The 19,740-nt window shown below is 39.1% G+C and overlaps 1 protein-coding gene across 3 annotated transcripts in view; it reads left to right on the top strand.

Moving 5' to 3' along the window:
- Nucleotides 1-19,740, top strand: part of LOC142209240 (transducin-like enhancer protein 4) — a 102,196-nt gene that overhangs the window by 58,250 nt on the left and 24,206 nt on the right. For all 3 annotated transcript variants that reach the window (XM_075278177.1, XM_075278171.1, XM_075278185.1), the window contains 3 exons: nt 14,206-14,325; nt 17,535-17,588; nt 17,723-17,875. In XM_075278177.1, the coding sequence (XP_075134278.1) occupies nt 14,206-14,325; nt 17,535-17,588; nt 17,723-17,875 (327 nt within the window). The remainder of the gene's footprint in view (nt 1-14,205; nt 14,326-17,534; nt 17,589-17,722; nt 17,876-19,740) is intronic.

The raw sequence follows: 19,740 nt of genomic DNA, 5'->3' as shown, positions 1-19,740 counted from the left end.
AGATAGATAGATAGATAGATAGATAGATAGATAGATAGATAGATAGATAGATAGATAGATAGATAGATAGATAGATAGATAGATAGATAGATAGATAGATAGATAGATAGATAGATAGATAGATAGATAGATAGATAGATAGATAGATAGATAGATAGATAGATAGATAGATAGATAGATAGATAGATAGATAGATAGATAGATAGATAGATAGATAGATAGATAGATAGATAGATAGATAGATAGATAGATAGATAGATAGATAGATAGATAGATAGATAGATAGATAGATAGATAGATAGATAGATAGATAGATAGATAGATAGATAGATAGATAGATAGATAGATAGATAGATAGATAGATAGATAGATAGATAGATAGATAGATAGATAGATAGATAGATAGATAGATAGATAGATAGATAGATAGATAGATAGATAGATAGATAGATAGATAGATAGATAGATAGATAGATAGATAGATAGATAGATAGATAGATAGATAGATAGATAGATAGATAGATAGATAGATAGATAGATAGATAGATAGATAGATAGATAGATAGATAGATAGATAGATAGATAGATAGATAGATAGATAGATAGATAGATAGATAGATAGATAGATAGATAGATAGATAGATAGATAGATAGATAGATAGATAGATAGATAGATAGATAGATAGATAGATAGATAGATAGATAGATAGATAGATAGATAGATAGATAGATAGATAGATAGATAGATAGATAGATAGATAGATAGATAGATAGATAGATAGATAGATAGATAGATAGATAGATAGATAGATAGATAGATAGATAGATAGATAGATAGATAGATAGATAGATAGATAGATAGATAGATAGATAGATAGATAGATAGATAGATAGATAGATAGATAGATAGATAGATAGATAGATAGATAGATAGATAGATAGATAGATAGATAGATAGATAGATAGATAGATAGATAGATAGATAGATAGATAGATAGATAGATAGATAGATAGATAGATAGATAGATAGATAGATAGATAGATAGATAGATAGATAGATAGATAGATAGATAGATAGATAGATAGATAGATAGATAGATAGATAGATAGATAGATAGATAGATAGATAGATAGATAGATAGATAGATAGATAGATAGATAGATAGATAGATAGATAGATAGATAGATAGATAGATAGATAGATAGATAGATAGATAGATAGATAGATAGATAGATAGATAGATAGATAGATAGATAGATAGATAGATAGATAGATAGATAGATAGATAGATAGATATTGTGCCGTCCTCCAGAGCACTAACCTCCTCGAGAAAGAAGACTTTCACAGTAACAGCTGGCAGTCAGAAATAACAGGTATGGTGTGGCACAGCTATACATAGGTGTGTGTCAGCATATCTTGTATTTAGGTGTTGCATACAAAGGTGGCAATGCTGCTGATCCTATTGTTCCACTCTACTTTACTTTCTTTGATTTCCAGTTAGGTGGATCTAGACTTACTAAGCAGTCTGAAGTGAATGTACATCTGATGTAAAAGTAGTATATGACACAGTAAGAGACCTCAGTATATGTAACCTAAGCTAGCTTTGAGGATGTTGGTATTTTTAAAGATATTCAACATATTGGCAGATGTATAAAAATAAACCAGCCTCCCCTTTTATTGCAGGTCTTGGCAAAGAATTGATGCACTTTTTGTTAAAAGGTCCATGGCTACAAGGTTTTACAAAATGCCCCAGATTTATTTGATGTGCGCCAGGTATAGAGTGCGAATATATACTAGCCACAGTGTTGTAAAACAGAGATGTAGCAAGTAGTGTGCCATTTTAAGAAATTTAGAGCAGTCTATGTATGCTACTACACGCACCATTTTCTATCATTATGTACATTTAGGTTGTGGAAGAAAAAACTGGAGTCTTAGGTCATGGCATCATTGATTTATAACACTTTTTGAGCACCCTGAATTTTCCAGGACCTACGGATGGGACAGTATTCCGCAGACATCCCTTCTAGCCAGGGGGCCATTGGAGACTGTTGAGCGGTTTCAGACACTCATTCACATAATAAATTATAGAAAAATGTTATAAAGTGTTATAAGCATTTCCTATGTTTAGAAAATAAAGTCAACTTTTCAAATCTGTCAGGAAATGTCATGGTTATTTATCATTGGCTTCATTTGTTAAAGATGATTAATCTTAGAGAAACAAAATGCTATAAATATGTCTGAGCTGCGAAGTGTGTGTTAGAATAATTAGGTGTATACACTAAGAGAAATAAAAACTCACACAGGAGGAGTTGTTGGCATTGAATAAAACTTGTATGGGCCCAAGTAATGATGATATATGTAAGTGATTACAATATTACAGGAAAAGAGGTTTATTGGGGTTAACTGAATAATTGAAAGGAGGCTGTAGCACAATGTTGGTCCACCTCTAGCCTGGATACGAGATGAGTTACAGGGTTGCATAGAGGCATGCAGGTTCTGTATGGTATTCTGTGGCACGTTTGCCCACAAATGTTGCATCTGGTCCTGGATATCCCTCATACTTGTAGTGGGTACCATAAATGCTCCACTAGTGATAAATTTGGCGACTGGGCCTACTAAGTAAGTGTTGCAATCTTGCAGAGACTTATTTGAGAATCCCTTGCTATATGCGGATGAGCATTCTACTGCTGAAAAATACCAGTTGGAAACCCTGCTATGAGTGGCACTACATGAACAAAGGATATTCTGCACACTTCACAGAGTTTAGTTTCCTATGTATCTTTAATAAGGATGACTGTTTAAAGTAGTGGCTGTCCAGATCATCACACCAGCAGTGTCGATCCACAGCAAAGACAGGATTTAAACTTACAACAAGGCCTCCATACTCAAACCAAACAATTGTCTGACCCCTAAAGGTAAGTTCACATGGAGTTTTTTGGTCAAGATTTTGACGCCATATCCGCCTCAAAATCCTGACCAAAAAGACGACTCCCATTCAAATCAAAGTGAGCCACTCAGGAGTATTTTCGGGAGCTGTTTCTTCCGGCTCCTGCAAAAAAGAAGCGAGGTGTTCATTCTTCAGGCCAAGTCGCCTCGTGATTCGGCCTGAAGACACTCCCTCCTCCGGACTAGGCCCATTCATTGGGCGTAATCCGGAGCGGAGTGCGCGACTGGATGCCGGTGCAGTGCATTTAGCTTTCAGTCGTGGCTACCCGGCTTCTTTACCAGAACCTGAGGTGGCCTCCTTTCACCTGAAGTTCAATAGATGAAAAAGGGCAGTGTTTTCTATATACCGTACGTAGATTGGGGCCCCATTGCTGGGACCTCCTATCAGGCACTTATGGTATTGTAATACGATTTAATTGAAAGGAAAATACTGTAATGTATATAACTTTTTGGACTTTAGTTTTTTTTTAATATATCGTTTAAGTTCTCTTGTAGAATTTGTTTCCCATTTATCTAATTTCTTTTTGATGTGCTCTATTGAAAAATCAAAATTTGTGTTCGTAGTCGAGTATATTTGATTATTCCCCCCTAATGTCCTGTGCAGAGGATGCTTTTACCTCTCTCCCTAATGTAATAGAGTTTAATCAATATGATATTTTTGTGTTATATAATATCTGTTGCTGAGCTCTCTCCTCAGTGTAATGTCGGTGCATCAGGGTATCTTTATCTCTGTGAAACTATTAGTGAAGTATAAATGTTATCAGTCTTCTCCTTAATAAAACAAGTGGTTTACTTTGGCAGAAATGTGATGCATAGAAGGATAAGCAATGTGTATCATATTATTTCTGTTGCATACGATGTCACTTAAAAGGTTACTCAGAGGGCAAGGGATAACCGTGTTTGATCACAAGTCAAATAGTCATTGGTCATTAAATCACTTGGCAGAGTTCTACTTTTCAGATGATGTTGCAGTCTGGCTGTTTGTAATGAGCTCCGAGCAGCCAGATCAATGAGAGATTTGACCTCCACGTTAACAACTAGGTCGCAACGCTTTGCATGTATGTATGCGGCCCCAAGTGAAATTATTTTCTGTGCTTTTGATAACCGCTTTGGTGCCCAGGACTGGAAAAGGCATTTGGAGGGTGCTGAATTTCTGCGGGCATATAATATGTAGTTTCGTCATTCCATAGATAAATTTTATTTGTGCATTGTTTAAAAAAAAAAACAAAAGAAAAAAAAAACACACAGAAGTGACACTTTGTACGTGCTTCATTTACCACACCAACTGTAAGTAAACCAACCCTATTGTTGATGTGAAGTTCACAATCAGGTTCCCTTATTTGCCGTTATTGTGGCCTTTGTGCATAACGGATCCCCTTTATATGTTCATACCGCACATGAGGAATGTCACCAATTTCACTTGTTCTCCCTTTCTTAAGGACTGGTTGACTGTAATGCCACGCCTGTTGTTGTAGAATTTGATTGTATCCTTCATAGAATCTCTCTAACTCATTGCCTTATTTTTCTATCATTCTTTACAAATTGACAATTGGGTGTTACCAGTTTAGCAGTGTTCCTGCATGCTCAGATGTTGTCCAGTCAGTGGCATAGTGTGAGACTGTGGTGATATGTCAATGTATTCTTAAACATTGACTAGGAATATTGATACAATACAGAGTTATAAGAAACAATGCTGCAGAATTAATGTTACATGAGGAATGCAGATTTTTTCTAAGGGCTAGTTCACACGGGGCAAGAGGGGGTGGATTTTGATGCCGAATCCACCTAACAATCCACCCACTCACAATAGAGGTCTATGTAGACCACTAACGTTCTTTTTTCCGTGAGCGATTTGCTCCCGCTCACGGAAAAAAGAAGCGAGCAGCCCTTTCTTCAGGTGGATTCCATGGCTGATTCAGCAACGGCATCCGTCTCGCAACACCACCCTCTGGACTAGGCCCATTCGTTTGGGCCTAATCCGGAGCGGAAAGCCGCGATGGAATTCACGCGGAGCCTCGTGTGTCAGACTAGTTATTTTCTACTACTTCTTCTGTTTTGGTTATGCCTTCTTGTATCATAGCCTGTTACATTTAGTGTATGATATTTATAAACTTTTAGCCGGGATATGTGTAGACTGCCTGATGTAAAGTCTATATATCATAAATTGCAAAAGACTATAACCGCCTCAGTATATACACTTAGCAAGGTATACTGCGTGGTTTCATGTCTGAAGTCAGCAGAATTATGAATGCAGCTCTGGATTATAAATCTGAATCCGTGCATGATCAGTAATGTACCAGGCTTACAAACTGGCTCCACTTTTTAAATGGAATAATTCTCTATGTTAACTGGAGTGTGAAGCCAGACATGGGCATGAAATGAAGTTGGATCTCCACTAATGTAGGACATTGTAGCGATATCATGCTGAGATAATACTGGAATTACTTTAAAGACCTGTATCCCTTGCAGTCACTCTGCAAATCCATAAACTTCTTGCTGTTTACATAGACTCCAGACTACACGATGCCATAAAACGGTGTTGTGTTTGCTGACGGGTTGACTAGGAAACCTCAGAGATTTGGATGTCCCCCAGCTGCGCTGCTGTATTCTTGGCGTTCTGATAAGACTATATTATGTAATTACTAGTTGTGCATTTCCCCAAGGTTTGCCATAACTGAACCCTTTTGTGGCGGGGCGGTCATAAATGCACCTGTAGACGAAGTGTCTCCTGAGAATGCAGTTCCTGGAGTTGTGTGCAGGCTAATAGTTTAGAATAACTATCTATCTTTACTGAGCCAACATGTTTTTAGCCCTGTGCTTATCCTCCTCACCCTCTTAACCTTGTCAGTGAGGAGCCTGAACAGACATTGAGCAGCTGGAATGTGAGTGAGCCATTCACACTTGCACCAGTCTGTTTGTAGTGGGTTGTTTGCTTTTGATTCTTGTTGAGCTGTTGACAAAGGCTTTAGGTACAAATGGGAACAAGCTGAAATGACGCTGTGCCAGCCAGGCCTGGCGATAGATAGTGGCCTACTTTCATTTCCCAACTGTTGAAAAGAAAACACATTGAAGGAGAGCATCTTGTCTTCACAAGGCTTCCTTATCTTCCTCTTCAGTGGATATGATAAATTCATGACGCCCAGTCAGGCTGTGCTTAATGTAGGAAGTATAATTAATCCTTTTACTGGCTCCCAGCTGCCAGGGTAATTGAGATCTAAAAATCCCTCGCTCCCAGTACAACATAAAGAGTCCTGCTTATATGCTAATCAATATTTCCTCAATTACCTGGACCGCCGTTTCCTTTTATCACGTGGCACTAAATCATGATTTAACACAGGAGCCCTCCGCATTTACTTCTTAGGATACATAAAAAATAATAATAATAATAATAAAAAAATTCTGCACCCAATAGAAGGTTCTGTGAAGCGCAAGGGGCAGATATGCATCATGTTAAATATCAGGTTGTACATTTCATTAAGGGAAATGTTCTCTAATTAACTTAACCAGAAGAAAGGCTGGCGTTCCCAGGCAAAAATACTATAGGCAGTTGTCAGAGTAATGAGTGACTAAGGATTAAATGAAATTGTATACCCTGAAATAGAATAGCCATTTGAATTAGAAGTCATTTACTGGAACATAATTTAATTTGCATTAAGGGAAACTGTTTTCATACAATAAACTGGGAAGGCTTCAGCCGCTAGGAAACAAAAAGGGAGGGGAAAGGGGGACAAAAAAAAAGCAAAGCACCTAGCGTTTGGTAATTGTCGCTGGCAATTAGAACACAGCTTTTCATTATGGCGTTGGAGGTTGGAACAAGTCTTGTACATTAATTGCTGTGTATATTCTGCTCATAACAGCCATGCATTACTGCTTGTGATAAGTGGAAGATTGTTTCACCCTATTGAGTCATCTCCTTCTGTCAGGCTTTTAAAGGGAACCTGTCACACTGCCAAGGCTGTCCTATCTGCAGGCAGCATGTTACAGAGCAGGAGGAGCTGAGCAGATTGCTATATAGGTTTATAGGAAAAGATTCAGTATAATTGTTAGTTCTGTGGCCACATCCTCTGTGGAATCCCTGGGAAGATCGAACAATGGAGACAAACAAAAAAGTCCACTACTGCCTCCCATTTAAGGCCTGGTTCACGTCTGCATGGGGACCCTCAAACAGAATACTGAATGCATTGACAAGCGGTAAGCAATGAAGGCACACGGACCCCATAGACTATAATGGGGTCCATGTGTTTCCCCGTGCGAAGTCCGTACGAGTCTTGTGGACAGGAAAGTAGTTCATGAAGTACTTTTCTGTCCACATGTTCAGTGCGGGAAAACACATGGACCCCATTATAGTCTGTGGGGTCTGTGTGCTTTCATAATCTCACTGCTTGGCAATATGTTCGGTATTTCATTCGGGGCTCCCGATGCGGACTCCCTGAATGCAGATGTGAACCAGGCCTTAAATAATGGGAAACAGATTCTGCTTGGAATAGGGAGCTGTTTTTTGAGTTGGAATCCGCTTCAAAATCAGCAACAGATTCTATCATGTGAGTGGCCCCATCCTAACAAAACAATGTATTAACATTTTCCATTCCTCTTGCACTGTATTTTAATGTGACAGTTTCCTTGTCAGTATATTATATAATATTGTAATACATTGCAGTGGTTTTCATTAGGATTGCTACTCAGACCATAAAATGTCAAGTGTGTATATTTATGCCGCAATAGTGAGAGTGGTAAATGTACTGCTGCGATACTGACACTATGAAAAGTCTAGATAAAACCTCTGGGCCTGCTATCACCCAGCTTTCCCAGAAACAGACATGGCTGAGAAGCAACCACATAATACAATATACTAAGTGTCTGGAAAAAGTAAACGTTGCAGCCGCAAAGGTTTCCTTAATCCACATAGGTTGTTGCCTTGTGTGGCACAGTTCTTGGGCTGACACCACGCTGCCCGCGTTGTCATAAGGTGCCTGAGGTAATGGCAGTATGGCCGCTTCTTTAATTTCACTAAAAGACTTGAACATATCTCATTATAGCCACCACAAAGCTCTCAGCAGAAAGGCTCTGAGGAGCAGTGTCAGCTTAGTGTGTTGCCACCGGGGAACAGAGTGTGTCCTGACATGTCTGGATAACATGGCACAGCAGCTCATTGTAATGTGATAGGCTTAGCTTTGTTCATGTTTTTGAGTGTCCTTTTGACACGGCTAATGAGCGAGAATATAAAACGCTACCATATTGACAAGCTTGGTCTACTCCCAGAGTAAATTGCACACGTTATTCGAGACGCTTGGATAATTCCTCCCCCTGCATTTAATTGCTGGTATGAAAATTTGTATTCATTTAGTAGGCTGCTCTGGGTTGGCGCATAGATTGCAGATGTAATACTCTTCTTCCACTTTTACCCATCCTCCCTGCTAACACTTCTGTTGACTAAGTGGATGTTCCTGAATTACAGGCCTTCAGTCTGACGTTGCCTCCCACATCTCTTACTGAAAGGCTGAAAGATTTAGGGTGTGTTACAAGCTGCCAGTTATGGAGTGATGCAATAGCTCTGCTATATTGTATGCATTGGATGCGGCGGCCAAGGAATAATCAAACAATTGGCGTATTAGTAAAACAAGCTTGTCTCCAACATGCTTTATGTTTATTGCGTATGGTAATACATTTTTTTGCAATTATGTCTTGGCATTCTTCTAGCCTATTCAGCAGCTTTTTTTTTTCTTCCCACAAATGACAACAATAAAGCAATGTTGGTTGTCGCCTTTGAATTAGCTTTTCACTAATGCCGCCTATCACCAGTCTGCATTTGGTATTCTGCTTGGGGACCCTCAAACGGAATACTGAACGCATTAAAAAGCGGTGAGCAATGAACACACACGAACCCCATAGACTATAATGGTGTCCGTGTGTTTTCGTCAGTGTCCGCACGAGTCATGCGGAGAGAAAAGTACTTCAAGAACCACTTTTCTCTCCGCATGATTCGTGCGGACGCCATTTGGAATACATACAGACCCCATTATAGTCTTTCATTGCTCATTGTTTTTTAATGCGTTCAGTATTCCATTTCGGGGGTCCCCAAGCGGTCTCCCCGAACACAATAGCGAACGCATGTGAACCAGGCCTAAGTTGCCAGTGTTACAACATTGTCTGCTAGTGCTGTCAAAGTTAGTGAAGAGGTGATGAGCAACATGACTTTGCTATATGTCACAGCAAAACAGGGGCTTAGCAACCGAGTGACCCAACCATACAGTGTAGTGAGCTTCCCAGAATGTTATGAAGTCACGGACGCATGAGGTTGCTGCAATTAATAAACAAGTATGTGTCAGTTATGCGTCCATAGCAAAAAAAAATATTTGGTTACAGATAGATGACTTTTCTTATAGTATATTAAAATATACTTGAGGAACAATATAGTCTATGGCGTTCGCTGGTAACTGCTGTTTTGCGGTACGGCTCTTCGTTGTTCGGGTCCCCAGCAGACCCAAACGGAGACCATTGCTGAGATGGAACATAGCGTAATTCTGTAAAATCATTAAAATGCAAAAAGTCCTATGAACGCAGGGCCTGGAAGTGGAAGGGGCCTGTTGATGGGATGCCTGGTGGGTCGCATTATCTATGTATTAAGTGTTAATTTTTCTGATGGACACGACCTATCTCTCTATGTGGAGGTAACACTGTAGGCTTTCTTTCTCCTTGCCTCTGTGTTACAATTTCTAGTGTTATTTTTTTAAGTACAGTGGTAAAAAATCTACTTATTCAGCTTGATCTCTTTACATTAAACTTAATAACCCTCTTAATGTGGAAGTGCAGCTTGCATTGAAATTTCAAGTATTGATATTGCTGTCCCGCTGTCTCAGGCAAAATGTAATAATCTGTTCTCCCAGGCATTTACATCTTGATGGCTGCATTAACCATGTAATAGCATAGGGCTTTAATATTTTGCCACATAATTGAATTCTAAATAAAACCCTGGATTATAGGGTAAAAAACAAAATCCTGATGGTTAAGCTAGCCATAAATGTAAGGTAGTGTTGGCTGTACCAAGGACTGGCAAACCATCTAATATGTTTAGGGGCTTCCTGACTATCTTGTCCAATGGCAAATGGGAGGGGGTGATGGGAAAGGATTGAGAAGTTGAATTTCGACATGCTCTTTTATATATTTATTATAATTATTAAATATGAGGTTCCTGATCATAGGCTTGGTGGTGATGTGATTTTTTTCTTTTTTTTTTTTTTTTTTTTTTTTTTTTGTGGACAGGAATAAAAATCAACTTCAGTGGTGTCTTTAATATTGAGAGTAGGCCTTGGGTCTACAAAAATGTTGTAGCAGGCCTACTATGACTATATTTAACACCTGCAGGATAAGATTTTGTCACTGAGACATACACACTGGCTGTCAGATATGGGAACCAGTTCACTCAGCAGATTTTACTTCTGCATTTGGAGTGCGGTAGACTTGCAACATGGTCTGGTTACTTGTTTCCCCTTTCTGGGCGCTAAAATGTATCATTTTGTAGTAAATTGTTCATGTATAGGCAGTATTGGATGAAATAAATAGGCCTCTCCTGAAATAGGCACTGTTTTATCAAGCGAATATAAGAAACTTAGCAGACAAAAAGAGCCTTTTCCACTTCTCTTTATTGTCCCCCCTCCTAAACTGTTCATTTACACTCAATACACCTCTAAATCCACCTTGAGAGATGAGGCAGAATATCTATAGCAGGATCTCTCCTTTTCCATATGTGGTGTATATGGGGAATTCTGAGAATTGAGTATGGAGCCTGCAGAGGGGGTAAGGCCTGGTTCACATCTGCGGCCGGGCCATTCAGTTTCCCACTTCGTATAAAAAAATAAAATAAAATAAAAAGTTGTGATGAGAAAAGTCCTGCAAGCAGCACTTTTCTCTGTGCATTTTTCGTGCAGAAACCACACGGACCCTATTAGTCTTTTGGGTCTGTGGGTTTCCTTAGGTAACAGCTCTTTAAATGCACATTAGGGTTCCATTTGGGGGGTCCCCAAGCAGACTCCCCAAACGGAAACCTATGTGCAGATGTGAACCGGGCCTAAACTGGTGATAAATGCTAAATACATGTCATGTAATAGTGCCATTCTTCTTATACACACTCGACAGCTTATCCTGAAAAGACAGGTACACTTTAAGATCAGTCATGTGGAGGATATGCATCATTGGAAGATAATGGGGGAAAATCTATGTTCCTAACACATTTTGGTTGAAAACCTCAATTTTTAGGCTGGCAACAACAGATCTGCTTATGTCTTGTGAGTAGTTACTATTTTTCATTATATAGGAGATTTATTCTAGTACACAGTGTAATAGATGACACCAGTGTGATGTATCTGTCGTCTTTTAGCTCCGATTGTTAACCTCGCATTGCCTTCTGCTGTGTATCTCTTATCTTCCTTTGCCGTATTAACTGGGGCGCTATATGAAGTGCTTTGTTTTAGGTCTGGCAGCCTGGTGCTGTTTTGAGACTGTTTTGTATATATTTTCTGTCCTCCTGGAAATTTTCTTTATTCTTGGTTACCTGAATCTGTGGTTTTCTGCTGTTCTGTGGAGAAAAGGCATTTGTTAATTCCACGCGCCATGCATACCAATTAGCCTTGTACTATGATTATGTTGTCTGAATGGCACCATGCATCTTTTCCCTTTTCTGCACCAAACACCATGCCATTTATTTGGAGATTGTGAACTGAATTTTCCCTATGCAGCTGCTTACGGCTTTGCTTCCTATATGTCCCCAGGCGCTTTACAGCATGTTTTAATCTTAACTGCTCGTATCTCTCTGTTGCTTGAGATGAAACTTTATCACTTTACACCTCATTGAATAGTGGGAATAAATATTTCTCCATGTTTGCTAGCCACGGCAACTGCATTCACCTATTCGGATTAGTTTTATGTGGAAGAAAGGCCTTCGCTGGATGCTATAAAGACAACTTTCCCTTATCCACTTTCTGGTGTGTCTTATGTCAATCCAAACTTCTGGAATTTCCACTCCACAGCCTGTGAGGATTGTCTGTATAGAAATGTCTGTAGGATGATTTTTCCAGCTCATTCAATAGTGGTTTTGATCAATTTAGTTGTCTAAATGACTCTTTACATGACCAGTCAAATTCTTAAACTAATCCTACACCATATATCAATTTTGAATTAATCTGTCAAGCTGCTTTGGACCGAACAACCGTCGGATGTGTACGGGATGTCCTAGCTCTCCCCTTATGGCAGATGTCAGAAGAAAAGAAAGCTTGGGGATTCTCACCTTCAGTAGCTCGCCATCAAAGATGTCTGGCAGCTGCTTATTCCCCTTACCCATAGGGAGCGCACGTGCACACATGGATAAGCCAAGCGTGTAGATGTATGGTGTGGGGCAGTGAAGGAATAGCTGAGGTCAGCGAAATGAACATTTGGGCCACCTTGAAGATAGTAAATGCATCTGAGGCATGTTTACCTTTTTGTATAAAGAGTTAGGCCCGGTTCACATCTGTGTTTGGCTTACTGTTTGGGAAGTCCACTTGGGGACCCCTGAACAGAAACCTATACGCCTAAAAAAGCGGTTGCCTTGGAAACCTACGGACTCCATACACTGTAATGGGGTCCGCTCAGTTTCTGCACAAATCGTGCACAGAGAAAAGTATTGCAAGCAGCACTTTTCTCTCTGCATGTTTCTTGTGGAAACCACACGGACCCCATAATAGTCTATGGGGTCTGTGGGCTTCCTTAGGTAACCACTTTTTTATGCGTTTAGGTTTCCGTTTGGGAGGGGGGGGGTCTTCAAGCGGACTCCCCGAACGGAATCCCAAACTCAGAAGTGAACTGGGCCTTACTCTGTATCATTATTTGTTGTTGGACTGTTTCAATACCTGTTGTAACACTTTGGACCACTCAGGCCCTGTTAAGCACTCCTCGGAGTCTACAGCTCCTCTTGGTGATCCATTTGCCTGCATTCCTAAATGGATAAAATAATCTTGCTTTGCCAACAGTAAGGAAGCTTTTGTTGCTTCGGCAATAGGATTACATGTAGCATTGTGGACAGTAGGCCTGTGCCTATAAGTAACCAAGACCATACAGTATAAAGCGTTTTCTTTTCTGAAGGAATTACCACTGTTTTTCTTTATACAATAATTTTCCACTTTTGCAAACAATAGTATGAGCTACTGTTGTACTACTATAGTATATATCAGAGGTAACGTGTCCTATGTCTTCCTATATGTCCTGATTTTCTCCATAATATGTGAAAAGGGGAAAAAAAAACTTTTTTTTTGTTGCTGGGCAGCCCTTCTTATATTAGTAGATCTCTTGTAAATGGGCAAGTCCTTGAGTTTTCCCTTAAACTGTGTTCAGCCTTTTTATATACTGGGTAATATAGGGGATGATGCCTGTATAGACTAGTGAATATAAAATCTGTGCTTTAAGGCGCAATGTTCCTAATACATTGTGTATGTCCAGTCTCCCTAGTTCATGGATCTTTATTACCAGAGCCCTAAACGGCAAGACGATTAGTACATTGGCTTTTTAGTGTCTTTTCCTACGTTTTATAGTCCACATTTACAAGCTACTCCTGTGCTTGGCTGTACTTAATGAAGTACGGCAGATATTGTTTAACAAATTGGAAGTGGTCATTTCACCGTGATATTTTATCATGTTAAATGGAGCATAGAGACTTCTTCCTAACATGTCAACTTCACAGTCTTTTTAAGTGGAGCAATTTGACATCTATTTTTTTTCACTCCATTATGAATAATGTTCCCCACTGAATTATGTCACCAATACTGCACTTCATTAGACATCCAGATTCTTTTATCTGTTCAGCAACTTCTAGAGGACGGTGGCAGAACAAAACTGTTCCAGGGATACAGTGCTATAAAAATGTGAGCGTAACTTCCATTATACTGATGGCGAAGTTACAGGGGCCAAACTGGGGGGAAGGTTCTTGCTCCAGTGTTACAAATTAGTGCGATGTAGGAATCACTGCTACTTATCCCTAGGAAAGCATTTACAAATTTTAAAATTGGGAAAATCTTTTGTTTTTATGACAGAGAGACTGGTTCCCAAACATTAATACAATAATGTTTACTTCAGCCTTGTGAAAGCTGTTGGAATGACAGAAACCAGGTGTGAACAGAGCCCAAGAAGCTGTATCGCTACTAATTTGTATATGCTTGTGTAACTGCTTGTACAACTAGATAGAATGTCTATATCCTGTATGTCAATAAGTTATGAATTTTGCTTTATTTCAGAGTTCATCTGTGTCTCCATCTGCCAGTTTCAGAGCAGCAGAAAAGCACAGAAATTCAGCAGACTATTCTTCAGAAAGTAAAAAGCAAAAGACAGAAGAAAAAGATATAGCTGCCCGTTACGTGAGTATCACCGGAACTTGATACTTCATAGTCTTGATAGAATCTACCACTCCTGTTGTACTACCAATGATCGCTGTGTCGCCCTGTAAAGTCACAGCTTGTTCTTGCAATGCACCAACATTGCTGAAGGAGCTGCAGGGCAACACCCCGATCTTTCGTGGTGTGATAGGATTCATATCCAAAATAGGATTCCAGCAGTCCTATAAAGAAGTTGTTCCATTAAGGATTCTTATCCTATATCTATAGGACAAGTTTGTAATCACTGGGCGCCCAACCACCAAATCCTCACAGTGATTAGAAGAATAGGAAGCCGAAAGTCTCCTCTAGCACCATCTTGTGAATGGAACTCCAGTGCAATTGCAATTCTTTCTCTGCTATGGGGCTGCTAGGACTTAAATCTCTGACAGCCCCATAGAAGTGAATGGACCGCTGGTCTCTTAAGTGTACGAGTGCTCCATTCACAATTAGGCTTTAGGGGAGTTTTAGTCTTCCATTTTCCTGATCCTTGGGGGGCATGTCCTTAATGGAACAACTGCTTTAAGACAGGTTTACACAGCCTGGTCTGATCAGCAATATAACAATATTTCAGCCTTTTGCACATTTTGCTGCAGTGTTGAGGGGGTAGTAACAATTGCTTTTGTGATCATTACTCCCCCCATTCAGTTATACTGATTGTCAGCATTTCCTTGTTTGCACATGGCGATGTGCTACCGATCATCTATATTATCTATGCTTCATAAGACAAGTAACAGTCGACCAGTGAGCGTTTATTTGATTGTTGGCTGAACTAAGGCCATTTTAATAGGCCACTTATCGCTAATCAATCCTTCCTATGAATGGTTGTTCCTGACCGTTGTCTGTTAGGGCGGTGTAAAGGGGTTTTTAAGCCGCTTATACATGTAAGATAGGTATTGATCAAACACTCAGCTCACAACTCTCTTGGCCAGCTCCTTCATACACTTGCAGTACTTTCATACAAGTGTCCCAGCCACTGCCAAAGTCTTCTGGTGACCGCTTACCTCTTTTGAGATCAAAGGGAGCGGGCAGTTAAAATCCAATAGCCTAATCCTTCTCTCTCCTGACATCAGTTTTTGTGATGACTTACTGTATGACATGTCATCAGATTTGAGTTAGTATACTACATCTATAACATCAGGTTACATGTGCTGTGGCTGTTCCTATACTGTATATCCAGTGTACCTAGCCGAATGTGACTAAGGCCACACACTTTATCGTTGACAAGTAAATATGCTTAATGGTTCATGAAGAAACATAAATATTTCCAAAGGGTGTATTTGGTTAGAATGAACAGTCAAGAGTTTGTTTAGTGAGAGGTACGTCCAGTTCGTATGGTTTATCTGTTTACTTTGTCATCAACGTGTAGTTGTGGAACTTCATTTACCTTAAAAATTCATAGAAAATGATACTTTATAGTACTTTCATCTAGGGAAAGGTCTCGAGATTGGTTGGATATCCATGCTGGTTCTGTTCGTGTATCCAGTATCATTCAGTTGTCTTATTTCAGCATGTTTGAGCTTAAAAATCATATCCTTACTAAATACTGACCTGCAATGAAGACTGCAGAATTATTCCACTGACTGTTTCTTATCACAAATTTTAATAGACTAACGGTCATTTCACACAGATTTTTTGTAATCTGAAAAAAAAATCTGCTTCAGGAATTAGGGAAGGTTTTTTTTTTTTACGCAGTTTTTTTACATGATGCGTTTTTCATCTCATCTTAGCGGTTTTTGCAAACACTGTGTCAAAAAAAGCGTCACGTTCTTTCCATGTCTCATTGACTTCAGTGGGTTTTTCCAGGTGGAATCTGCCCGAAGATAGGTCATGTCGCTTTTTTTTTTTTCCCACTAGAGGGAAAAAAAAACTACTAGTAACTCATTTTGAATTGAATGGGAGGTGTTTTTTCAGGAGGATTTTGAAGTGGATTACACGCCAAAATCCACCTGCAAAAAACCGTGTGAACAGACCCTTAGAAATGAAGAACCTTAGAGATAACTTTACTCTTAGAGGGAGTCTGTCAGCAGACAAATTAGTATGAAATTAATGACAACTTCTACAAATTAACTGGAAAGGGTTTTAGGGACGGGTCTTCTCTTGCAAGGGCTTGGTTATATAGAACAGAGAGTGACGTCCTGGCAGGAAAAGAAATGCCCCCAAAGCCCTTTACAGCTAATTTGCATAGGAATAAAATCCTGATTTTCATGAAAATGGAGCAGTAATGCATCTTTGGAAAGTATAGAAGCCACCCTTAGGCTGAGGCCCCACATTGCGGAAACGCAGGTTATTTTGTTGTGGTTTTCTGAGCCGAAGTCAGGAGTGGATTAAACAGGGTGCGTTTCTGCAATGTGGGCCTTCGCCTCAAAGGTACTGTCACTAGTCTGATACCGCTTTTCCTGCTGACAGCTTCCTATTTCCCAAAATGATAACATAATTAGCATTGGTATTTTGGGAATGTAGGATGGCTCTTGTGCCACAGCTCATTCCTGGTGCCTTCTTATTCACTTCAAATAACACTCCATACACAATGTACACTGTATACTAAGGGCCCCTATTATAATTTTCAGCAGTGCTCCTGGTCAGACGTGAATGTGGGCAGACTAGGGTTTGCCAGGGGCCCCCTTGTCTGACAATGCTGTGTTGGATAGTTGTTATAAATGTAAAAAATGTTTCTTTGATTTTGTTTTTGCTTTTTGAAATCTTAATGGACTGTATTTCCCATATTTGCTATTGTTTAATGCTATAATACATTGTAATACATGTATTGTACTACTGGACAAACCTCTTCTTTTATTGCAGTGGTTCTTAACCAGGGTTCGATCGAACCCTAGGCCCTATGCACAGTTCATTTTGTGTACCAGTAAAAAACATATACCTATGTCTTGAATTTGGAAATAAATCATATTTGATTTATCACTAAAGAAGGGTTCGGTGAATGTGCATATGAAACTGGTGGGTTTGGTACCTCAAACAAGGTTTAGAACCACTGCTTTAACGTTTGGCGCTGAGAGCTTTCATATATCAGCAGGGTTTTGTTTGTTTTTTTTGTTCTATGTAGAATAGTGAGATGTTTTTCCAAAGTTTTAATAAACTTCTAATAAATAAACTGCACACTAGGTCAGCACATTCACTATCACCAGTTTTATATTGCGTAGTTTTGATTAATACAAACTATTTTGCTTCCCATGCAGGATAGTGATGGCGAGAAAAGCGATGATAACCTTGTGGTGGATGTTTCCAATGAGGTCTGTTTTCTGCTTGTTTAATATTGTTTGCTTTGTCATGGATCTGCTTCATGTGTTATCAATGAGTGTTTCTTGGTCGTTTAACAAGTCAATATCGAAAAAAGGCAACTTTTTTTTTTGTTTGTTTCTTAAAGGACCCTTCTTCACCAAGAGGAAGTCCAGCACATTCTCCAAGGGAAAATGGCTTGGATAAAGCCCGGCTTCTAAAGAAAGATCCTCCCATCAGCCCTGCCTCAATTGCATCCTCAAGCAGTACACCCTCCTCAAAGTCCAAAGAGCTCAGCCTTGTAAGTCACACTTGAAGACTTCAGTATGTTTAGCTGATCCATGAGGTTCTATATTATCAGAATTTCCAGATTAAATAACAATCGGGCCTGATACTAAAATTTTCTGTTGGGAAAAGCCATGTTGTCCATATAGTAGTACTGCCTGTTACTTTCCTCCTTTGCTCTGTATATTGTTCTGTGGTATCTATTCTTAGTTTAAATTCGCTTTTCAGTAAAGATCCTCAAAAGTTTTTCACCTTAAACATAAGATTTTGGTCTACAGTATTTTAGTAATCTAAAGTTGGTAAATGTGTAATCTGCTTACATACCGATACAATATCCTTTTTATATACTTTTTTTTTTTTCTCTTTGGCAATTTATGGTTAATAAAAGCAAAAAAAATAATGGGAGAAAAAAGTAAATAAAAATAAGCTGCCAAACTTTAGTTGCTGCTCATATTTTTAGGTTACTAGTATATAGCTTATTTTATGTTTTGTGTGGTAATCCAAGTTCTATGAAGTGTATAAAAATAATCGGCATTGGACCGAGTCTTTTCTGATGAGCGCTAATAAGCATTGGATGTTAGGAGTAGTGAGAGCTCTCAACATATGGAATACTGAAAGAAATGTTGCATTATTCAAGTTTTTAGGAGATGTAATAATAATGGGCTACTGTTAGGTTGTGCCATATTGGTAAGGGTCCAACCACCATCAATCATCAGAAGAGTTTACCGGGCACAGACCTGTACAGTTTCTAGTAGAAAGCTAAAAAATGATTAGAGTACAGAACATGGAATATTAGGCTTAGTGGTAAGTATAAAAATGAAGTATTGAACCTTACCCTCTGCCTGGACATTCACTTGGATAGAAATGTATGCCAACTTAAATCTGGTGTACATTTCCTATGTAATTCGTGCCACGTTTCTGGCATAAATGAGAAATGACATGTCCCATTGCCTCACCTCTTGTATGGCCTTCCCATGTTCCCTTTTGGAGAAAATGGCGAAATTAAGAAAGTTTAAAAAAAAATTTGTGCAAAAAAAAAAAGTGACTTTTTATTGCTTGTACATCATAAGATTCTGGCATACAAGGCATAATAAATCTGAGCCAATCTCTTTAAAGGGGTTATACATGGGAAAATTAAGCTTTTCAGTGCACCAGCTTTATTTTTAATATACAAGCAGGTCTAATCTAGGATTATATTTTCACGGTGCAACTGGGGAGGCCAGAAGTCTGGTTTCTTAGCCTTTTCTGCTGTCTCCCCATTCACATGAGCAACTCTGCTCTACTCTATGTGCCTGTATCAGGAGTAGAGCACATTATGGTACGAGTAGAGTTGGTGATGTCGCAGGCAGCCCAAAGAGGCAACAGGGTAAGCTGAACGCAGAAACCTGTGCTCGACAAATCTAATAGGGATTCTTGGAGACCTGCTTGTATATGAGTAAGACAGCTTATAGAGTGCAGAGAAAGCACTGGTAAGCTTTATCTTTTCCTGCATAACTCCTTTAAAGGAAATGTCTCACATTGAGCAAGATGTTTGACCTGCAGTCGTCATGTTACAGCGAAGGCGTTAAGCAAATGGATATATAGTTTAGTGGGAAAATATTCAGTATAACTTTTATTTTAATAAGTGAAATCTCTACTCCTTCTAGACTTTGGAGTCCAGTGGGTGGTCCTATTTGGTGATTGACAGCCTTCCCTGCTTGTGTATACAGAAATAACTAAATCACTAAATTAGACTTTTCACTGTATTCTTAACCTTAGAGCAGAGATTGAAATTAATAAAATACAATTTATACTGAATATTTTCTCACCATACTATATACCAATGTCTTAACTTCCTCATGCTTTGTTCATTTGTACCCATGGGAATGATATGGTGATGTG

This window comes from Leptodactylus fuscus, chromosome 1 (assembly GCF_031893055.1).
Source record: "Leptodactylus fuscus isolate aLepFus1 chromosome 1, aLepFus1.hap2, whole genome shotgun sequence".
In the NCBI taxonomy this organism is placed as follows: Eukaryota; Metazoa; Chordata; class Amphibia; order Anura; family Leptodactylidae; genus Leptodactylus; species Leptodactylus fuscus.
This window is presented reverse-complemented; position numbering and strand designations above follow the sequence as displayed.